This window comes from Rutidosis leptorrhynchoides, chromosome 3 (assembly GCF_046630445.1).
Source record: "Rutidosis leptorrhynchoides isolate AG116_Rl617_1_P2 chromosome 3, CSIRO_AGI_Rlap_v1, whole genome shotgun sequence".
NCBI classification, from domain to species: domain Eukaryota; kingdom Viridiplantae; phylum Streptophyta; class Magnoliopsida; order Asterales; family Asteraceae; genus Rutidosis; species Rutidosis leptorrhynchoides.
This window is the reverse complement of record NC_092335.1, coordinates 491,895,390-491,917,549: the sequence shown is the minus strand read 5'-3', so window position 1 is coordinate 491,917,549 and position 22,160 is coordinate 491,895,390. Positions and strand designations below refer to the sequence as shown.

The window sequence follows — 22,160 nt, the reverse complement described above, 5'->3', positions numbered from 1 at the left end:
ATTATTGCACACGGGACAAATAATAGAATTGATATCTAATCCCCTTGTGGAAAGATTCCAACGAAGAGGGAGATAATCATGAATAAAGCGCCACAAGAAAATATTTACCTTCCTGGGTATAATTTTGTTCCAAATCGTTGGAATATTGGAAGAAGGTAAGATAACTCGATCCATATGAACCCTCGCACCCTTCACTGAGAAAACAGAATCTGCTGAAATCGAACAGGACCATTTGTCCTCGTCCTCCGACAACCGAACATTACTGAGTTCTTCTAGAATAGCCTGAAGAGAAGAGACATTCCTACCGGATAAATCTGGACGATTCCAAGTCCAACCCCATGACCCTGTAACCAATTTATCAGCGATCGTGTGGTGTTTATTAACTTCCAAATGATAGAGACGATTAAAACGATTAGCAAAAGAATCATGACCCGTCCATACATAGCTACATTGAATCCTGATTTTGATTTCAAGACAAGAATCGTCTGCGTTTTATACCGAGTTTTATACCGGAGTGAATTTTCGTAAACCCAGTCATTGTAGGATCAAAATAATCACGATCCACACAGATTCTCGAGATTAAACTTGTACCATATTTACATCTAAGTTACTCCAGGTTTTTGTTCGTCCCAAACTAACAAATTTATTGTAGGAGGATAAATACAATATTTTCGATATTATATATAATATATATACTTGGTTAAAATGAGAACATAAATAAATTTCAACGTAATTCATTAATTAATTACTATTCAAATAATTGCAATTGCAAAGTTAATTAAAGCGGAATCAATAACTTTGTTGAATACAGTTTACAACTAGTCAACTATCCAGATATCTGAGACAAACTCTAAACTGGTTACAAAGAAAGGTTCAATGTGATTAACTGAATATATATCTCTATGTATACGCACACTTTACTTTGAGGGTGTAAGTCTCCTTTTTATAATTCCAAGAACAACCAGAATTTAAAATAATAAAAAAGTTATCCAACATGAAAAAGGTGTACAACACCAATAACCACTAAACAGTACACACAAACATATAGATACAACAAACTATCAAATCAAATATTCACAGCTTCTGATTACATAAAATAAAACACAAACAAGTCCAACAGAATACAATGTAACCAGATTATTATTAAAATAAAACAGAAAACCTTTTTGGACATACCAACATGATAACAAAGAGGAAATAAAAATTATTTCAAATTAAGGATGAATAAATACATGAACAACAAGCAGATAGACAACACAACAGTAGTCTAATCTAGTTAATATAAAGAAGCAAGTACCTCCAATAAAGAAGCTGCGAACCGCATTTGCGTATCCTCATCGATCGTTTGAAAGAGCGGCACATGTACAAACACAGATTTTATTCCATTTTGCTCTGCAAATCTTAGTGAATGATAATAAACGTAATTGCACACAAATCGTCCGGCATCATCTGAGGTTACCACATCGTATCCCATCTTTGCTAAGGATTTCGTCATCTCATCTACAGGAAGACATGTCTGCATCCACAAATAGCAATTTATTATCATAGATAGTCAAGTTTAAAGAGAATATATAATAAGAAAATGTGGTGAGTCATGCGGGTTGGGTAATGCACGGGTCAAGTGCGTTGGGCTGTTCGAATAATTGTTCAAAAAGCTTCGGGTCGGGGTGATAAAAGAAATACTCCGTATGGTATTTTAATGAAGGCCCAATTTTGATTACAACGGTTTAGGATGTTGCCACACGCTCGATTATGTCATGGCTGAATCACCTAACTTGTTTGACCCATTTCCTACTAACGTACTAAGATAAAGTTTTACACTTGATCATGTCCAAAGATGAATCTTTTAACTTGTTCGACACATTTCCAACTAGGCTAACCTGTTTACATTCCACTTAATGATCTGTTTTTGTTTTGGTACATCTCTTAAGTTAGTAAATGAAATTGTTGTTTCTTTATCATTTAATCTGCCACTTGATATAAAAATTAGTCTGTTTCTAAGAGACATAGAATTAGACAGAGGCAAATGGAAACATATGCAAATTCAGAAAAAAGTAAACAACCCCTTCTAAAACTAACATGTTGGACCCTTCAAAAGAAAAAAATAAACTCACATTGTGCCAGTGTGACTTGTGCTAAGTTTTTCCCTCTATTGGCTAAACTAGTCAAAGTTGCTCATGTAACTTTACCCAAACATTATAGCTAGGCTTATATGTGAGATGAGATTTCACAGTTCGATTGGATTTCTATCCATATGTTGTATGTATTTTACAGTAAAAAAACTAGTGCGTAATGCATAGGTATACATAAAATGAGAAACGTGACTTTGAAATTGATAAAGCGTTCAAATGAGACAGTAAAATTAAAACTAGAAGGATGACAGAGTATGTGAAATTTGATGTGATTATACCTTTCGTACTTTTGAAACTCCACCATCTGCAGGTATTATAGGAACTTTCTGCAGTAAAAGAATGGAATTACAGAGGAGTTAATAATAGCAGAAAATAATATAGGCAGCACATTTGACTTACTTACGGGTAAGTGGGTCGATATTTTATTATCTGACAGGTCATTTAGTTGTATGAAGTGCATTTGAAGGGTATAAAACTTCACAAATCTTAATCAAAATCGATTATATTGGAATGTAAAAAAAATACTTTTTGTGATGATATGTAATATAATCAGATAAAGAAAATAATAAAAGTGTTTGCTGGTCGATCATTCTGGTCTATTTTAACCAGTATTGAAGTTTACCCGTTATACCCAAAACCCGCTTTGACCCAAAAACCCAATCCATCTGAGCACCTATCTTCAAAGTTTTAGAGAATAATAAAATGATATTAACGAACAAATATCACCTGAGGCTTCCATCCCATCTCGTCAGGACATCGAAAAGTTGCTTCATTTACTGCCTGATGCTCAATAGCAAATCTCGAGGCCCCACTATTAACTCCAAAATGCAACTGAAATTTAAATGTAAAATAAGTTCAAAAATTGGAATTTTATGTTCATTTTTTCTTACATATTACATCATATGTCACACACAATAGCCATAGCCATAATTATAAAAATAAGCATATGATCGTGCATTCGTGCTAAAGTTTCATCAAATTGATTCCCCTTCACTTTAAAAAAAAATTAAAAAATAATAATAAAATAAAATAAAAAAAGAATAAAAAGAAAAATTGATTCCCCTTCAGTCTAAACATTCTTACTGTATAACATCATATATCAAGCTAAACCAACTGATTATTTCTAGAGATTATAATATTGCATATAATGTTTCGGGTCAACCCAATCCATCCCAGCCCATTTCTGCCCGTATCAACAACAATACTTTCATTAAAAAGATAAACCAACTGACCAAAATAACTTTTGAGAAATTCGATTGTTGATTTTCCTTGCTCACTGCAGAATGTAACGTCTGATACAAAGGAACAAGACCACCTTGGCCCGCAGTTTCAAGAATTGTGCAACTACCGATATTCACCCCTTTAGACGAACTGTTCCTTTTCAAATATTCTTCCAAATTACTAACAATTGTCTCCGTTGGATTATCTGAAACTCCATGAAATTTCTTAAACCCCGTCACGTGAAACGTTACTCCTGAAGGCCCTTCCGACCCCATTTACTAACACTTTGATTTATTTATACAATTAAAGAATAAACACTATTCTTAATGTCAACTAGTAAATATTCACCTACAAGAAAATGATTAGTTATTAGTCGATAAAGATTTCCAATACACCAATACTACCAAGCTACATAGCCACAAATTCAGAGTATGCAATCAATATTCTTTTTTCCTGTAATTTTAGGGCCAAAATTCGATTTTACAAGTCCAACATGATTTTTTTTCTCTCGTACATATCACTTTCAATCATATGCATCTGACCCTTAAGTTTTAAACCGGTTTCATGACACCGTTTATGATGATGTGATAGCTTATATTGACGCCACATAACCATTTACCTGACGAAAATATCATTAATCATTGGCAAAACTAGTAAGGGACAAGTGGGGCACCCGCCCCCAGTCAGTTTGTACTTTTTAGTACAAAAATTTTGGATTTTTTTATTTTGCCTCCAGTGATTTTTTTTTTTTTTTTGCCTCATTATTTTGCACAAAAGTCTCCATATTTTGCGGAAACAAAGTTGATACGCTTTTAAAAAAAATTCGCCCCCGGTGAAAAAAATTTCATGTTCGGCTACTTTCATTGATCAGTCTTTTTTCTTTTTTAAAGGCAAGGCCCGAAAGTGTAGTGGGATTGAACTTGAGTCATAACTAGAGATTTCAAGGTCAAACATAAATATAATAGCAACCATTTACAGTTTCATTGATCATTTTGATAAATTTAATTAACAGTTTATATACAATGGAAAACTTTCACCGTTTTATACAACAACAACAACAATACCCAATTCCACTAAACTTTCACCGTTTTATACAAAGAATATAATTTTGTGCAAAGTTTAATACTTTATCACATACTTAACCCAAGTTTTTATTAATGTTTGGATTCAAAATATTCAACTTTTATTTCTTTTGAACGACAAAGAATCACATACCACTGGTTACAACGAATTGATATATTAAAAGTGAAAAAGTCACTGGTATATAACTATATATATATAATTTGTACGAAGAATCGAAATTTAGGAACCCGATTAAAGTGATTATTGTGTATGTAATCAAAGTCAAACTGAAAATCTGGCAAACTGATGTGAAAATTGATCAATCGGATCAAATCATAACTATAATAATAACAATTGAAGAGAAAATAAATGAACAAATAAAAGTGATTAAGAACAAATTAAAGAAGAAAGAAATGAGAATTGTGATTACCTGAAAATTTGGTGCGGAGAAAGCACCGAAATTGGTACAACCCACCGGTCTTATCTTTCTGTATTATTATTATTATGTTGTAGAAGAAACAATTAAGCAAAAGTAAAATATTAAAAGTTTTTATTAGATGAGAATAGATCCCCCCCCCCTCTTAAAATAACGATAACATTTAACAAAGTCTTTTCATCAATCGATGATAAAGACGAACAACTGTACAATCGATGATAAAGCAAACCAAGGCTCGGAAACAATAAACGTTCCCTAACGTTAAACAAAGAGTCTAAGCTAACTAAGCCCGAACCTTAAGCAACCGTAACACTAAAACGCACACGGAATACAATCAATAAGCACAACCAATACAAAATCCAAATCTAACCAAAAACTACTAACATAGAAACGAATCAAATCCGCTCAAAAAACTACCCGACAACCGCTTTACCTTTACCTTTACCTTTCCGAGTCTTTATGATCGGCTTAACAACCACACCATCAACCTTCAAACGATTAAATTTCTTGCCTCCCCGATTTTCAATCGCATATGATGATACCTTTGTCGAAGCGTTACCAATCTTAACACCCGGTACGGGAGTAGGAAGAGAGCCTTCCTTCTCAAGACTTTCGAAAAAATCGAGGTTCCGATCCACTTCTAATAACTCGGGACCTTTGTTATCGGAATCTACAAGATCTTCTTCATTCTGAAGCACGAACTCCTTAACATCATCAATCGACCTGTCCAATTCCTCTTCATCCCTAAGCATATACGAATCCTTAACCTTCTTCGCCTTGTTCTTGCCTAGCTTTTTACTAGAATCCAATGGAAGAAATATAACATTGTTTTCACCAAGTGAAGCAGAAGCAGAAGTAGAAGGAACGGGTTCAACAGAAGGAGCACCAACACAATTATCGACCACATCATGAACTACGTGAGCCTGTATGGATGAGTCATCAAGGGTAACCTCACCAATGTTGCCAAACTTCAAACTTGAATTAAAAACAGTAGGATCCACCTGATCGATAAAGGGAGCATTCAAGTCAACTGAAGGAGAATCGACAGGAGCAACCGATGAAAAAACAACGACCTCATCACATGGGCCTTTTAATTTCTTATTAACTACGTCGATGTGTGCAGGATACTCCAAAACAACATGATTTTTGGTCGAAACATCTCCCACAGAATGCTCTAGCTCATTACCCACCAACGTTCCACTAGAAACTACGAAGCGATTAGTGGTCTCAAGTAAACGTTGATCAAATTTACGAAATAAAACCCGATTTAAAACATCGACATCAGAGATTTTCGACACCCATAATTCTCATCTCGAACAAATTTTATCACCTAAGTCAGCAATAACCAAATCATGTATGTGTTTGACTTTAGACGATTTAATGAAAACGAAAAATGACCCAACATTACCCAAAGATGAAGACGAATCATCCACATCAATGATCTCACTGATGTGATAAAACCGACCTTTAAATTTTACAACTAAACTAGCTTAATAAATATTATCACACTACGGGCAACTGGTCCCGATCGTGCAGTAATAGATATTGGCAAGTCAAGTTCGTTCCACAGGGAGAAGCGTATTCAAGAACTTAACGACAATTAATTATACTAGAAAATGGGTTTTAATTGGTTTTTGGTTTTGGATATAATTAATTAAAATAATAATAAAAATTACAAGAAATAAAAATATAAGAAAGTGTATTTACTTAGATTTCGTCCCCCTCGTTGATATGAATCATAGACAATTCATAATCAATATACTATGGATTGTTGTTAAGTCCGGTTACAATATTATATAGTATATAACTTCGTGATAACCTTTCGATTTCATAAAGTCATGATTTACTAAAATTCAACTTAACTTTCGCTAATCTCATTTTAACAAATCAACTATACCTGATCATTCGAATTGTGATTCAACCTAGTTTTAACTTTCATTAAAACCTAAACTAAAATGGTTTCCCTTCTTATAATTTCATGACTATATAAATCTTAATACCACCAAATCACCTAATCCGTATTCTTATATTTTTGTCAGGAATATAATCCTACGTTTTGTCTAGATCACAAATTGTGTTGAAGCATATTTTATATATCACCAATTTAACTTTAATAAAATGATTCAATAAACTATGTGACGGGGATTAAGTATTAAATTTACATAATAATGGATCTTTTGATTGAACACAATATCTAAAATGACTAAAATAACAATTGTAATTCTTAAAATATTTACTTATATATTTTTTCTTTCGAATTTATATAAAATCTTAACTAACTAAAATTAAATCTAACTTTCGTTAAATCTTATTTTAGCGAGTCAAACTATACTACGATTATTTAAATTGTGACCTAGCCAAGTTTTGACTTTCGCTAAAACTTAAATCATAACGGTTTCCCTTTTACAATTTCACGATTATATGAACTATAATATTATCCAAACCACCGAATCTTATTTCTAAATTGGTGTTAATAATTTATCCATAAGTTCGTCTAAACCACTTTTAGTGTTAAAGCTTAATCTATATTAATAGAAATAACCTTCGCTATTTATATCTAACAAATTAAGTGATAAGGATTAAATATCTAATTGTATAACAATGGTTCTTTTAGCTAGGCACAATGTTAGAAATAATCAAAGTTACAATTTAATGTTCTAAATGATAACAATCCATAATCGAGGGGTTCTACATCTAAGCAAACACAAGAGTAAACTAGCTAATCATAATAATAGGACGGGAGTAAAAATATAAATATACAATAACAACCATGATAACAATAATAACAATGATAATGGTTCTAATAATAATAATAACAAAAATAATTCTACACTAATAATACTTATAACAACAATGATAATAAAAATGATAATAACAATAATGAAAAAATTAAATAGAACAACTTACAAAAGACTTCAATTTATTGATTGCAAATGGTAAGAAATGGAAATGACAGCACCCGTGCACACGAACAATACCACCCTTACAATATTGAAACTATCCTAATTGAACTTGGAAACAATAATCGTATGGAATGAAAATAAATATAAATGATACGGAGCATATGAGAATGAGTTGGAAAATGGACAGTATGTATCTTAAAATTTTTACTATCCTACTCTACTCTACTGTCCTCACTAGCTACTCCATATATTAACTTCTGTTACTGATTAAATAGCATCTTCCTTGATCTGAATCTTCATTTTTAATTAAAAAGTGGATCTAGATCTCTGTAAAGAATTAATCCAGCTGAAAAGAAATAGTATTATACATAAAAGTTGACCGACCCATGTTCTCCGGAATCTAATTTTGGTATGAGAACTACGCGTTCCGCGTAGGTACATATGCGTTTCCCGTAGCTAGTCACACAATTCGCGTATTCCTTATCTTAATTACACTATTCGCGTAATTTATCTTCTTGCACACAAATAATTACACGATTCGTGTAATTTGACTTTTATATTGCAAGATTCCCTTTGCTGTTTTTCAACTTTGACACCTCAACTATTTCCTTATTTTCAATTTTAACCCCTGAATTTTGAGAATACACGAATTGTATTTTTTCTTTTTTTTTTGCAATTTCATTTCCCGATTCCAAATAAACGATTCTTGATATATACATATATTCGGTTCAAATCATCCTTTTATCATCTTTTCTTTACTTGTGCATACTTTCTTCGTTTTTCTCGTGAAATATGAATAGAATGCCTTCGTAAGCGATAAAAGTATATAAAATGTAACTGATATTGCGTCGAAATATATGTATGTTTATAGCAATATCAAATTACCCCACACATAAACATTGCTTGTCCTCAAGCAATAACACTTTTTAGTAGACTCGAAATACTACATATTTTTCCATATCAATTATTAAATCACACACATACGCCACATGAATTGAAAACACACGCTTTATGAATTGAAATGAAAACATCACACGATATTTATTGGATCACACAAACACCACACGAAATGAAATTCTGACAACAGAAACAAGGTTGAAATTTCGTGATTTAAGTCTCAAGAATAATTAAAAATTTGGATCCTTAGGGAAAATTGGACCTTGTGAAAACGTTTTATGATTTTTAAAAATGTCATGCTAGTTTTTACACTAGACACGTTTTACGGTTTTAACCTCAAATTCCGATTGAGGGTAACTGAAAACCGAAGTCTCAGTCGGCGATTAGCAAGCTATCCGCCCCCATGATTGTAGTATCATGGAACTCTTTACCGGGCGCCCCTTGACGCGATATTTCTATCGGCCTTTTATGACAATTTGTACATTTAAATTCAAGGGTTAAAACTGCGAAGACTAAACTATCGCGCGGGACAGATCCTGCTCCAGCTTATACACCGTAATCGGTCTTGCACTGGATAGCGATTCGGATTTACCCTACCAAGTTTATTTTCGGGTTGAAAGTTCAAGACTTTCTCTTCCCACGGTACTTTTATATTGTGATATGATATTAGTATGAAATGATATAGTTTAGGAAGTATGCTATACCAAGTAAAACGACATTTGGAAGACTTTACTTCCTTTAAGGATGGACTTGAATCATCCTTTATTACTTGCATCAATTGGATAATCTGTGTGACGACCCGGAAATTTCCGACCAAATTTAAACTTTGATCTTCATATATTTCCGACACGATAAGCAATGTTTGTTAAGTTAAATCTCAGGAATTTTAAACCATGTTCATACATTCATTCAACCTCGACTAAGTTCCAACGATTCACGAACCATTAAACGAATATGATTATATATGAATATGTGTATATATATTATAAGTTGAAACGTAAACAAAATATTAGATTACATGATTACATCTGTTTCAAAATATTTATCGATGGACTTAGAAGATAAGATCAAATGATTGAATTATCAGATACATTGAATTATGATTATGAGTCTCTGTTAAGAGGTCCACTTTGATTTAAGAAATCTATTTTCTTTTTAACGATATTCGGAATAAATTGTAAAGTGATCTTCGTGTAAGGACAAAGTGTCAAGTAGCGAGAGCTAGTCAGATTGGTAGAAAGTCCTGTTAAATTTCAATATATGCCTTACAATAATTGCCTCGTAACTTTTGATAAGATAAATTAATTAACCTTCATATTAGGTATTGTGAAAGTAAAATTAGAAAATATAGGTAAATTAGAAAATAGATATTGACAAGTTAAATAAATCGACATTTTACATTAAGATGATTCCTTACGTTTGATTTTTTCTTTAGACTAAATCCTACGAGTCATTTTTAAACTAGAAGTTAAAACCTTGAAACCTGATATAATTCATAGGTGATTTTACGTTCATTAACGAAAACGTCTTTTCGATATAATAGACTTTTTAAGAACGTCTTATGACATAACAACTTCTACTAATATAACCTTTGAAATATAATGTTTTGGGAATATAAAGTAATTGGAATATTAAAATATCATTGTAAATGTTTTTATATAAATAAAGTATATCAATTTTAAACTTTAAAAATACAAATGTTACGAAATAATATTTCTTATTATTTAGGCAATTTCAAGATATATAAATTTGAATATTATTAATTTTGAAAAACTATATATTATATATTGTCCCAAATTTATTTTTCGAAATAAATAACTTAGTCATAAAAAATGTCCCAATTTAAAATTACATAATTTCGTAAACAACGAGTCACTGATTTATAGAAGCAAATGACCACGACACTCAAATTTTATAAGATACATTTTCATAAAGAAATTTTTTGATAAATAAGTCAAATTATTATTAAAGGTACACGTCGCATAACGTAAAAGGCTAGTTATCTAAACGTATGAACGAGCGCTCGAAAAACCGAAAGTGGTACATGAGTCGAGAGACCACGCCCGTGTCATTTTTATAAAAATTACATTTTTACTACGCACGTAAATATAATATAATATTTAATTAATTCTAAAGATTTAATATATTATATATTAATTAATAAATAAAACGTGTTATATGTGTTACATGTAGAGAAAATGGTGTCGGCAAGATAGATTAGTCAAATGAGGGGGTTGGTGGCTAACATGTCTTTAAAATCGAATTCGACTCATTTTGTGATTCATTTCTTATTCTTTCTTCTTACGGAGTATTATCCTTTACATTAATTAAATTATTATTATTATTAATATTAAGATTATTATTAGTATTAGTATTATTAAGAGTGATATTATTATTATTATACCTAAAATACTACGACGAGGTTCTGCCCAAATGTTTTCAAAACTAGTTATGGAGTAGGATAGGGCTAAAGAAATTATGGGTTATAGCTAAGGAAATTATGGGTTATAGCTATGGAGGTTATGGGTATGGATCATGGGTATGCTCGTGAGGTCAATCTAGTGTTTATCATCTTCGTTGCGTCTACGTACCTTTCCTGCAATATTGAACCTCAATATTGATACGTGAGTACTTGCAAATTAATTTTTACACATTAATAGTGTATCCCTGACTAGTGCTCGAGAAAATAGGATTATGCATGCTTGTACTTTTGATATTGCCTTTAGATAGGATAGGCTAAATCTTGAAGTTAGTTACACCTGCGGTTAAGATAAGGTATAAGATATGCATGTCCTTGGAAAGCTAACGAAAAATTAAGAACTTTTCCTTTAGATACCGAAGGGTTTTGACGGATGGAATAGAAGTTATCGTCAAATGAATTTTTGTATTATTATTAAAAATGATTATTATTATCGTCGTTATTATCGTCATTCTAAATTTTATCTAATTATTATTATTATTATTATTAATAAAAGGTATTACCATTAATAATTATTATTACTATCGTTATTATCATTAAAAATTACAATTAGTATTATTATTATTCTTATTATTTATATCATTTAACTAGTTATTAGTAATTACCCCTATCATAATATTCATTATTACTAGTAACACTTAATTATTATAATTACTATTATTATCATTAGAATGAACGCGATATAAAAGACGATTTAAAAACTATTAACAAATTGATTAGGAAATAATGAGTATGAGTATCATGATGAAATTAAAATATAGTAAGATATTGATTTAGATAAAATTATCGTTCTTGTTAATTTTTATTATTATTAAAAGTATCTTTGGTATTAAAACTTTATTTTAACAAAAAGTATCATTTAATAGAAATGTCAAGGTTATTATAAAATATCATTACTATTATCATTTTAAATAAAATTTAAAAAGTATCGTAAATATTAGAGAAATCATAATTTGAATTATCATTTTGTCATAATATCATTTTAGTAAAAATAGACATTGATTTTATTTAATAAAATAATAATGATTATTATTACAAAATAATACGATTTTTACTTATTATTATTATCAATGTTATTTTATCAAATAAATGTGTAATACAAAGATATTTTACTACGTATAATATAATTACGTTAAAAATACTTATCATATTGTCTTTATAAACCTTATAAATTTTATTACCTAATATACATAAGAGTATAATTTATTATATAAATTTTAATAATTTTATTTATTAATAAATGAATTATGTTATTTACTCTAATAAATCTTTTAAAAATATTTAAAAATATTTAAAAATATAAAACGACGATATTTAAAATATATAGTAATCATGCATAAATTTTTGGAAACCATTTTGAGTCAAATTGACTTTTGTTGACTTTTGCATAGTAGTCTCGAGCATTAGAATTGTGGTACACTATGACTTGACTTAAATTATTAGACAAATATTGACCAACATAAATATATATAATTAATTTAGGTTCGTGAATCCGAGGCCAACCTTGTACTTGTTCAATGATGTTATATGTATTTTTACTACAAAATACATTAGGTGAGTTTCATTTGCCTTTTTACCCTTTATATTTTTGGGCTGAGAATACATGCGCAACTTTTTATAACTGTTTTACAGAATATACACAAGTGATCAAAACTATATTCTATGGTTGAATTATCGAAATCGAATATGCCCCTTTTTATTAAGTCTAGTAATCTAAGAATTAGGGAACAGACACCCTAATTGACGCGAACTCTAAAGATAGATCTATCGGGCCCAACAAGCCCCATCCAAAGTACCGGATGCTTTAGTACTTCGAAATTTATATCATGTCCGAAGGAGGATCCCGGAATGATGGGGATATTCTTGTTTACAAATTGTGAATGTCGGTTACCAGGTGTTCAATCTATATGAATGATATTTTGTCTCTATGCATGGGACGTTTATTTATGAGAAATGGAAATATGAAATCTTGTGGTCTATTAAAATTATGAAATGATTATTTATGATAAACTAATGAACTCACCAACCTTTTGGTTGACACTTGAAAGCATGTTTATTCTCAGGTACAAAAGAAATCTTCCGCTGTGCATGTGCTCATATTAGAGATATTACTTGGAGTCATTCATGACATATTTCAAAAGACGTTGCATTCAAGTCGTTGAGTTCATCAAGATTATCATTAAGTCAACTATAGTTAGATATATTGAAATGGTATGCATGCCGTCAACTTTCGATGTAATGAAAGATTGTCTTTTCAAAAATGAATGCAATGTTTGTAAAATGTATCATATAGAGGTCAAGTACCTCGCGATGTAATCAACTGTTGTGAATCATTTATAATCGATATGGACTTAGTCCGGATGCATTAGGACGGGTCCTTACAATCAGGTTTTGTGACGGCCGGTCAAAATCCCTTTTGACGCAGCACGTTATTCACCGGTTTCATCGCGAGGTTTTGACCTCTATATGATACGTTTTGTAACATTGCATTCGTTTGAAAAGGTATTTCATAAATGAATATATAAATTTCAGGTTTTTAACATCTGATGATTCCTACGTATAGATAATCACCATTTAAATAGTTTACAATAATACATCTGTTGACAATACAGTCAAAATAAGGTACATGGTGAATGCAAGTTTCTTGTATATAGCATGTATGACTTCAAGCACATATCTTGTATCACGTATAAGCAAACAGCGGAAGACTTCTAGAAACCTGAGAATAAACATGCTTAAAAGTGTCAACACAAAGGTTGGTGAGTTCATAGTTTTAGTGATTCGCATAATCTGTATATAAAAGTGGATCACAAGATTTTAGTTGTTTCATCCAGAAACGTTTATCAATAGATTCTACATAACAGAGCACCCTGGTAACTAAGCTTTAACGTTATAATGATAAATACCCCATTCGTTTTAATACAAGCAAACCAACGTGTCCTAAACTCAAATAACATACGTCCGTTAAAAGGCTAGCGCTCTAGCTCGGACGGGGATGTCAAGTCCTATGGATCTATATACAATTATTCGCGCCCACCAGTCCATATCCTATGTACTGGCAGCTACTAGTTACCAAAGCTAAGGGATTTTCGGTTTAACTCAGTGTAGAATTTAGTATGTACTTGTGTGATGTCAAAGCAGAGGGGTATAAAATACTATTAATTTTTGCAAGGAAACACTATTAAATACGATACAATTTTACACAAGATATTTATTTATTTATAGAATGGATATACTTAAACCTTGCTACAACACTTATAGGCAGTGTACCTAATCGTACAGTAGTGTAGTTTTTAGTAAGTCCGGTTCGTTCCACAGGGAAATCTTTAAACAAAGCTCAACGCTATATTAGTTTACTTTTATAAAAATACAAACATATATATAAGTAATATTATTATTATAAAGGGGGTTTTTACCGTTTAATGACCGGTTTGTCGATTTTAAGACTTTAGTCGCAGTTAAAACCTAATGTAAAATATAAAATAAATACAAGACTTAAATTAAAGCGTAAAGTAAATAACGATAATGAAATTGCGAATAATAAAAGTGCGATAATTAGAAGTGCAATTAAATATAAAATAAAGGAAATTAAATATGAAATAAAAGAATTATGCTTATTTAAACTTCCGTAATCATGATGTTTGACGTGTTGATTTTAGTTTTATGCCCATGGGTTAATTGTCCTTTGTCCTGGATTATTTAATATGTCCGTCTGGTTTTCGTCCATAACAGTCCATCAGTCATAAATATAAAGTGCGAGTGTCCTCGTCAAATTATTATTATACCCGAAGTTAAATATTTCAACTAATTGGGGATTCGAATTGTAACAAGGTTTTAATACTTTGTTTAATGAATACACCAGGTTATCGACTGCGTGTAAACCAAGGTTTTACTACTTTGTTAACAATTACACCAATTACCATTGAATGTAATTTCACCCCTGTTTTAATTATTCTAGTGGCTATTAATTCATTCCCGTGTCCGGTTAAATGAACGATTATTCGTACATATAAATACCCCGCCCATCGTGTCCGATCGAGTGTATATGGTAATTTATAGGGACGCCCAATTGTAAATCTTTATATTAACATTAACAAACTTTCATTTAGTTAAACAAATATAAAGCCCATTAATAGCCCATAGTCTAATTTCCACAAGTGTCGTTCTTTTGTCCAAACCCCAATTATGGTACAAAGCCCAATTACCCAATTTTAGTAATTAGCCCAACATCATGATTACTTTGTTTTAAATAAGCATAATAATAACTTAGCTACGAGACATTAATATAAAAAGGTTGAACATAACTTACAATGATTAAAAATAGCGTAGCGTTACACGGACAGAATTTCGACTTACACCCTTACAACATTCGCTAACATACCCTTATTATTAGAATTATAATTAAAATTAAAATTAAAATATAAATTATATATATATATATATATATCGTATAGATAGAGAGATGGATATATTTGGTGGTTTTTTCGATCAGAATTCGTTTGCTTTTATAGGAAGTTTCTGAAATTGGGGCTCCGCGACTCGCGGTGAAATCCTCTTCAAACTCCGCGAGTCGCGGAGATTAAAATTACAGCTCACATCTTTTGGAGTCTTTTTCTGCCGACGGTTTTATAATATATATAATATATATATATATCATTAATATAATTAATTATATATTATATTATATTTATATACATAGTTAACTTGTAATTTTTAGTCCGTTGCGTCGAGCGTTGAGAGTTGACTCTGGTCCCGGTTCCGGATTTTCGAACGTCCTTGCGTACAATTTTATATTTTGTACTTTGCGTTTTGAATCTTGTACTCTTGTAATTTCGAGACGTTTCTTATCAATAATTGGAACCTTTTTGATTGTCTTTTGTACTTTTGAGCTTTTTGGTCGTTTGCGTCTTCAATTCGTCGAATCTGTCTTTTGTCTTTACCTTTTATTATTTAAACGAATATCACTTGTAAATAGAACAATTGCAACTAAAAGCTTGTCTTTCTTGAGGAATAATGCTATGAAATATATGTTCGTTTTTAGCATTATCAAATATTCCCACACTTGAGCGTTGCTTGTCCTCAAGCAATATTGTCTTGAAATACTAGAATCACTTCTTTATTCTTCACACTTTGTACATCAGTGATTTCTATATGGCGGTATAAACAATGGTAGTAACGATATGGTTTACAGTCCCACATGACTATAAAAATTTAGATCCATTAAGGAAATTGGATCTTTATGAAAACATTTGATCTTTTGAAAATTAAATCTAGTTTTTACCCTAGATAAGTTTTCCGGGATAACCCTTTTCCGGTGTTTGCAAAATATTTTTGTGGGTTTGGTGGGTTTCAGATTTAAAAATTTTAGCTCAAAACTTGCGGTTTTGTGTCACCCACTTGCTAACCTTGTATTTGGAAAGCAACACGTCCAGTTTACTTGTCCCGTATATTACCTTTCGGTAAACTACCGTCCGGTTGAAAGGAAAGCGTTGAACAAGCAACTGTTAAGGCAATGTCCCCTGACATGCTTTTAATTATGGTCTATAACGTGTCGGACGCAATTACTATCCTTGGTAGGAGCAATAGTAAAGCTCACCCTTATAATTTTTCGGTCTGGCACAAGGTCCTGTCTTTGACCACTATGCAACCACCGTTCTTACGGTTGACACCCGATTTAGTTCAGGTGACCTAATGAATTCCAGGTGAATTCCTAGGATTTTACGTTCAATGGTAATGAACGCATTGAAAATAGGGTTTTCAGAAAACAAATCGGTTTGTAATTTTGATCAAAATATTTTCTCGTTCAAGCTCGAGTTTAGATATCATTGAATTCCATGAGTTTGTAATTCTCAATCTTTAAGGTCAATCTCTAGGATTGAGTAATATCAGTCTTAAAAGCTAATTTTTAATCTTTAAGGAGATTATCCTTTCTGGGGATCTGATTCATTAGTCTTATCCAGCTAATTTGCATGGTGCCCCCCATTGTACGAGATAAATCCTTCTCATGGTTAGGATAAATCTGACCACTTGGCGACCCTGTTTAATGCTGAGGTCCGTGGATTTCCAACCGATTTTAGTGATGACTTTTCTAGATTTTTCGTCAACCTACAGCTGGTCTGGACGACAACTTCATGACCTAAATCAAGAAGCGCGTGTCTTTTTCGGAAGACTTTACTTCCTTTTAATGATGGAATTGATTCATCGTGTAGATCCATCTCTTCTTTTCTTTCATTGGGTAAAATAGTTTAGTTTAGTTCAAAGCAAAAGTATTTTCAGTTATTTGTTACAGATATATGTGACATATGTTTAAGATAACTTGGTAAATTTTCCCACACTTGGCTTTTATTTTACTTTTTATCGTCCTCTATTCCATTTTAAATGAATTTTAACATTTTAGTTTGTTTCTCAATTTATGTCCTTTCCGTGGTAACAATAATTTCGGTGTTAAAACCTAGTTTTATCGTTCATAAATATGTATAAACATGATTTTGAATTCATTTAATTGAAAATTTTGAAAATTTTTACTAGAATTGGGTAGTCAGTATATAAGACCAGGGCTGTTCTTTATTATCAGAGAGCACTAGATTCTAATACAACTACTGCTTTACTAGTATTTTTAATGGTAACCAAGTGTATAAAGTAAAAATTTTTAAAATCCGAAAGAATTTAACCCCTTCCCACACTTAAGATCTTGCAATGCCCTCATTTGCAAGAAATCAGTAACAATTTAAATTATTGAGGGTGATTTGTGTGAAAATGATTAAATTTTACCAAAGTTTCCAAATATATTGGCGTTTGTTTGCTGAACGATAAATGGTGCACATCATTTGTTCATTCCGTCTTGTTGTTATTTCACATATATTTTGCATCTTGTCGTCAAAATTAGTTGCTTTTGCTGAACTTAATGCCAGTCTTTGAAAATGCGTTGTTTTACCCTGTTGTGTACATAAGATAAACTGCAAACATATATACATATTTTTGAAGTTTGGTATATTACCCCACATTCAAAAATTATTAAAATCTAAGAATAAAAGTTAGATAATTATAAAAATGATTACAATATTAACAAAAGTATTAAACATATCAATAATTACAAATTACAAAATAAAAAAAAATAATAAGTAAACTAAGGATGATATTGGTACCAATAGGGGTTCCAGGCATAACCATAGGTGCTATAGAATGCTTCGGCAGGGTCATACGTAGGATATGGTGGCTGCATCTCTATCGACCAAGGAGGGAAGATGGGTTTCGGTGTAGGAATATAGTTTCTACCTATATGTTGGCAATGAGCTATGATTTGGTTCCGATGAACTTGCCAATCTTCAAATGCTCTCTATCTAGCATTTTCGTATTCCTGAGAAGCTATAAACCTATGCATTTCTTGCATCTCATTCCCTCCTCCTACATTACCTTGCTGCTGGTTTCTCTCCACCTGTGGATGTCTACCATGGTATCGTACTGCGGCGTTATTTCGCCTCTTCAAAACTTTCGCACCATGGTATACATTTAAACCTATAGTATCGCGGGGTTCTGGTTCTTCTACTAATAATCCCCCCCGACTTATATCCACACCGAGATATTCACCAATCAAAGTAATAAAAATTCCACCTCCTATTATGCTATGTGGTCGCATCCCCCGAACCATAGCTGATAAATAATAACCCACACAATATGGTATACTTACAGCGCTTTGTGGGTCTCGAATACACATATGGTAAAACAAATCTTGTTCATTTACTTTTTCCTTGTTTTTACCCTTTTGTGTAATCGAATTAGCTAAAAACCTATGTATCACTCTTAATTCGGCTCTATCTATATCCAAATAAGAGTAATTTCCCCCTTTGAAACGGTGATGGCTTGTCATTTGACTCCACACACCGTGTGTATCAAAATTCTCATCTATCTTTCTACCGTTTAGTATCAATCCTCTACAATCGACAGACGCTAACTCCTCAGGCGTATATATACGTAAAGCCTGAGCCATGTCCAGTAAAGACATGTGGCGCATCGAACTGCCTAACAAAAATCTAATAAAAGAACGATCGGTTAAACTAGCTACCCGATCATTCAACTCTATACTACATAACAATTCTTCACACCATACTTTATATACAGGTCTACGTATGGTGAATAAACATATCTAGTCATTAAAAGAAGAATTACCATACCTCTGTACAAGTAATTCCCTAATTGGCCCGGCCAATTCTACAGCTTCTAAGGGTCCCCATTCTATGACCCTTGGTACCTCAACAACCTTAGAATGAAGAGTATGCAAACCCCGTTGATATTTTGGATAATCTATCCAAAGTCTGTCAAATCTCAGGTTCGGGTGCAACTCTTCCAAATGCATATCAGAAAAGGTCATGACTGGATGAGGTATATCCTGCTTGTAGTAGTTATCCACCTCCTGTTGTTCCAAATTCTCAGCAGGAGCATTGCGGGCTTGGGATGAAGATTCACCCCTTTCATTCTGCAAAACACATCAAACACAATTTTTGTGCATCCAAATATGCATTAGTGTCAGCAAAATCATCAATCAAAATAATTACAATGACATTATCAATTTATATTAAACTTAAGCTCATTTTCACATTTTTATCAAATCTACACTTTTTCAAATAAGCATATACGAAAATGTTCGCCAAGTTCATAAGCATTCAACTCAAATAACATGTCAAAATAATCATTACTAGAAATCAAACAAGTCTCAAATGGCATTATCTTTCAAAAATCAAGTTCATGAATTTTAGACTTGAAAAAGTTCACTTTAATTCTCAAAATCATGTTTAGGTTCAAAGTTTGGATCATTTAACTACCTAGACATGTTACACTACTCAATTTAGCAACAATTCATGACAAAAATCGGCCATAACCTGTTTATATCAAAAAGCCCCAAATTTGCTCAAGAACACAAACCCTAGATTACTCAAAATTTGAAGTTTAAGGCTTCTAATCATGTTAAACAGCATCAATCTAGGTTATACAAACATAATACATAAACAATTTAAGCTTAATTACACTAAAAAGCATCAAAATCAAATTGGGGAAAAAATAGCTCAAGAACATCAAATTTCGGATTAAATGGTGTTTAGGTGTAGAAATTTACCGTTTTTCTTGAGTAATTCTTAGATAGCATCCTTCTCAACATGATTTTAGCAAAAAATTTGGTGATTAACGGTTAAAAATTGGGATTTTTGGGGGTGATTTTCGGGTTTTTGGCGTGCAGTTTTCGCTGTGTTTTTATTGTTTTGGGGTTGGGACTGATCTGTTGTTCGGTTATATTTTTTTCTGATTTTTAGTCCCTCCGCGAGTCACGGGGATTTACCCTCCAAACTCCGCGACTCGCGGAGTTTGGTATTTTTTTTTTTATAATCATTAACTTATTAAAACAATTTAGTAATTAATTTTAAAATTTTGTTTCCCTTGTTATTTAGGACGAGGTCGTTTCGGATCGATGTCCTAGTCCGTCCTTCGACAAAATTTTAAAATTTGTCTTTTTGTAGCGATTGTTTTAAAAGCTAAGATTTTTGGGTTTTTTCAATGTTTTTGGCATACTCTAATTTAATAAGATTAAAAATAATGATAATAAAAGTTCTCGTCCCTCCCTCGGGTAAAGCAATTTCGGTTCAAAGACCTAGTCTTCAACTTACGACGAATTTTAAAAATCATATTCTTAACTTAATGAGATAAAGTAAATTTTTGTTTTTAAATTCACACAACTTAAATATAAAATTCAAAATTAATATTAAAAATTCACACCAAACTTAAAATTTGAAATGCATAAAATTAAAAATTAATATTTTAAAAATTAAAAATTCACACCAAACTTAATTTAAAAATTTATAAATTCATATCAAACTTATATTAATTTTTCAAATATTTACAATTTTAAATATATTGTTTTTACAAAGTTTACAATATTAATTTAAGATTTAAATATTAATTTTTAAAATATGGTAAAAATAAAATTAAAAATCTTTTTGTCTTTTTATCCCACTTTAATCAATCAAATATTATCAAAAATATGCGCCCCTCTTTTCGGTAAAGTAATTTCGGTTCCAAGACCTAATTTAACTCATGACGAATTTTTGAAATATTTTGGGTTGATTGTTTAAAGATATTTATACCTTATAATAAACGTTAAATTTCGCAGTGATGTAATAAATTTTTTTTTTGGATGATATCAATAATTTCGGTCGCCAAACCTAATTTTATTCAATACCAATTTAATACTTTTTAGCGAACAAATTAGCGTTTATTATCAAAAGGTTAAAAATAAAAATAAAAATAAAAACTGTACAGACATACCTGTGAAATAGATTTCTTAGTTATATGATCTATCCCATTCGTAAGATAGTCGGTTTAATTAGTTTTCCATGGCTACATAGGCGTAACCTCGAGCATTCAGTGTCTTTTCTTCTAAACATATGAACGGTCCGTCTCTGTATAAAGTAACAAATTCGGTATTTGAATAGGTTTGATTATTTGAACATTTACCTCCATGTGACCATTTTCCGCATTTGTGACATCGTTCTAGGTGTCGTGCTCTTCTTTTCGCTGCGGATTTTGATTTTCCTTTACCAAATTGTAACTTATTATCTTCGCATATGGATTCTTTTCTAACTCCGTCCATTCTTTCTCTGATTACTGATACTATTTCACTCGGTAGTATGTCATTATTTCTTTTAGTGATCAAAGCGTGTAGCATTAGACCATGGTTTAGTTCACAGGCAGTCTTCATTTTGTAAAAACCTAAAAAAAAATACAAATTCAGAATGGGGGGAGAAGACTAGTTCTTTAGGGTCTGCTAGGGAAAGACCATTCGGGTACCATTTTCGAGAACTACACGAAAACAGACAATCTAACTCTAACAGAAATACATATTATCCTTTAAAGACTTGATTCTCCCCACACTTAGTTAGCTGTGGTGTCGAAATTGTGGTTAACTTCGTTGTCGACTTCCATCGGACCATGTATGTAATGTTTAACTCTATGACCATTAACTTTAAATTCAATCCCATTTGAAT

At 31.6% G+C, this 22,160-nt stretch overlaps 1 protein-coding gene across 1 annotated transcript; it reads right to left on the bottom strand.

The window, feature by feature from the left end:
• Positions 1-1,059: 1,059 nt before the first annotated feature.
• LOC139898186 (uncharacterized) lies at positions 1,060-4,933 on the bottom strand. Its single transcript, XM_071880912.1, has 5 exons — positions 4,846-4,933; positions 3,365-3,701; positions 2,859-2,963; positions 2,411-2,458; positions 1,060-1,516 (listed from the first exon to the last, which is right to left on the bottom strand). The coding sequence occupies exons 2-5, from the start codon at positions 3,626-3,628 to the stop codon at positions 1,277-1,279; spliced, it is 657 nt and encodes a 218-aa protein (XP_071737013.1). The 5' UTR covers positions 3,629-3,701; positions 4,846-4,933; the 3' UTR covers positions 1,060-1,276.
• Between the last annotated feature and the right edge of the window lie 17,227 nt (positions 4,934-22,160).

What these genes read in the sequence shown, in the direction of transcription:
- LOC139898186 (XM_071880912.1), bottom strand. Translation starts at nt 3,628, where the DNA reads ATGGGGTCGGAAGGGCCTTCAGGAGTAACGTTTCACGTGACGGGGTTT. An exon ending in ATTTCTCAAAAGTTATTTTG is followed by an intron (nt 2,964 to 3,364) that starts GTCAGTTGGTTT and finishes TTTAAATTTCAG; the next exon opens with TTGCATTTTGGAGTTAATAG. An exon ending in AGATGGGATGGAAGCCTCAG is followed by an intron (nt 2,459 to 2,858) that starts GTGATATTTGTT and finishes CTTTTACTGCAG; the next exon opens with AAAGTTCCTATAATACCTGC.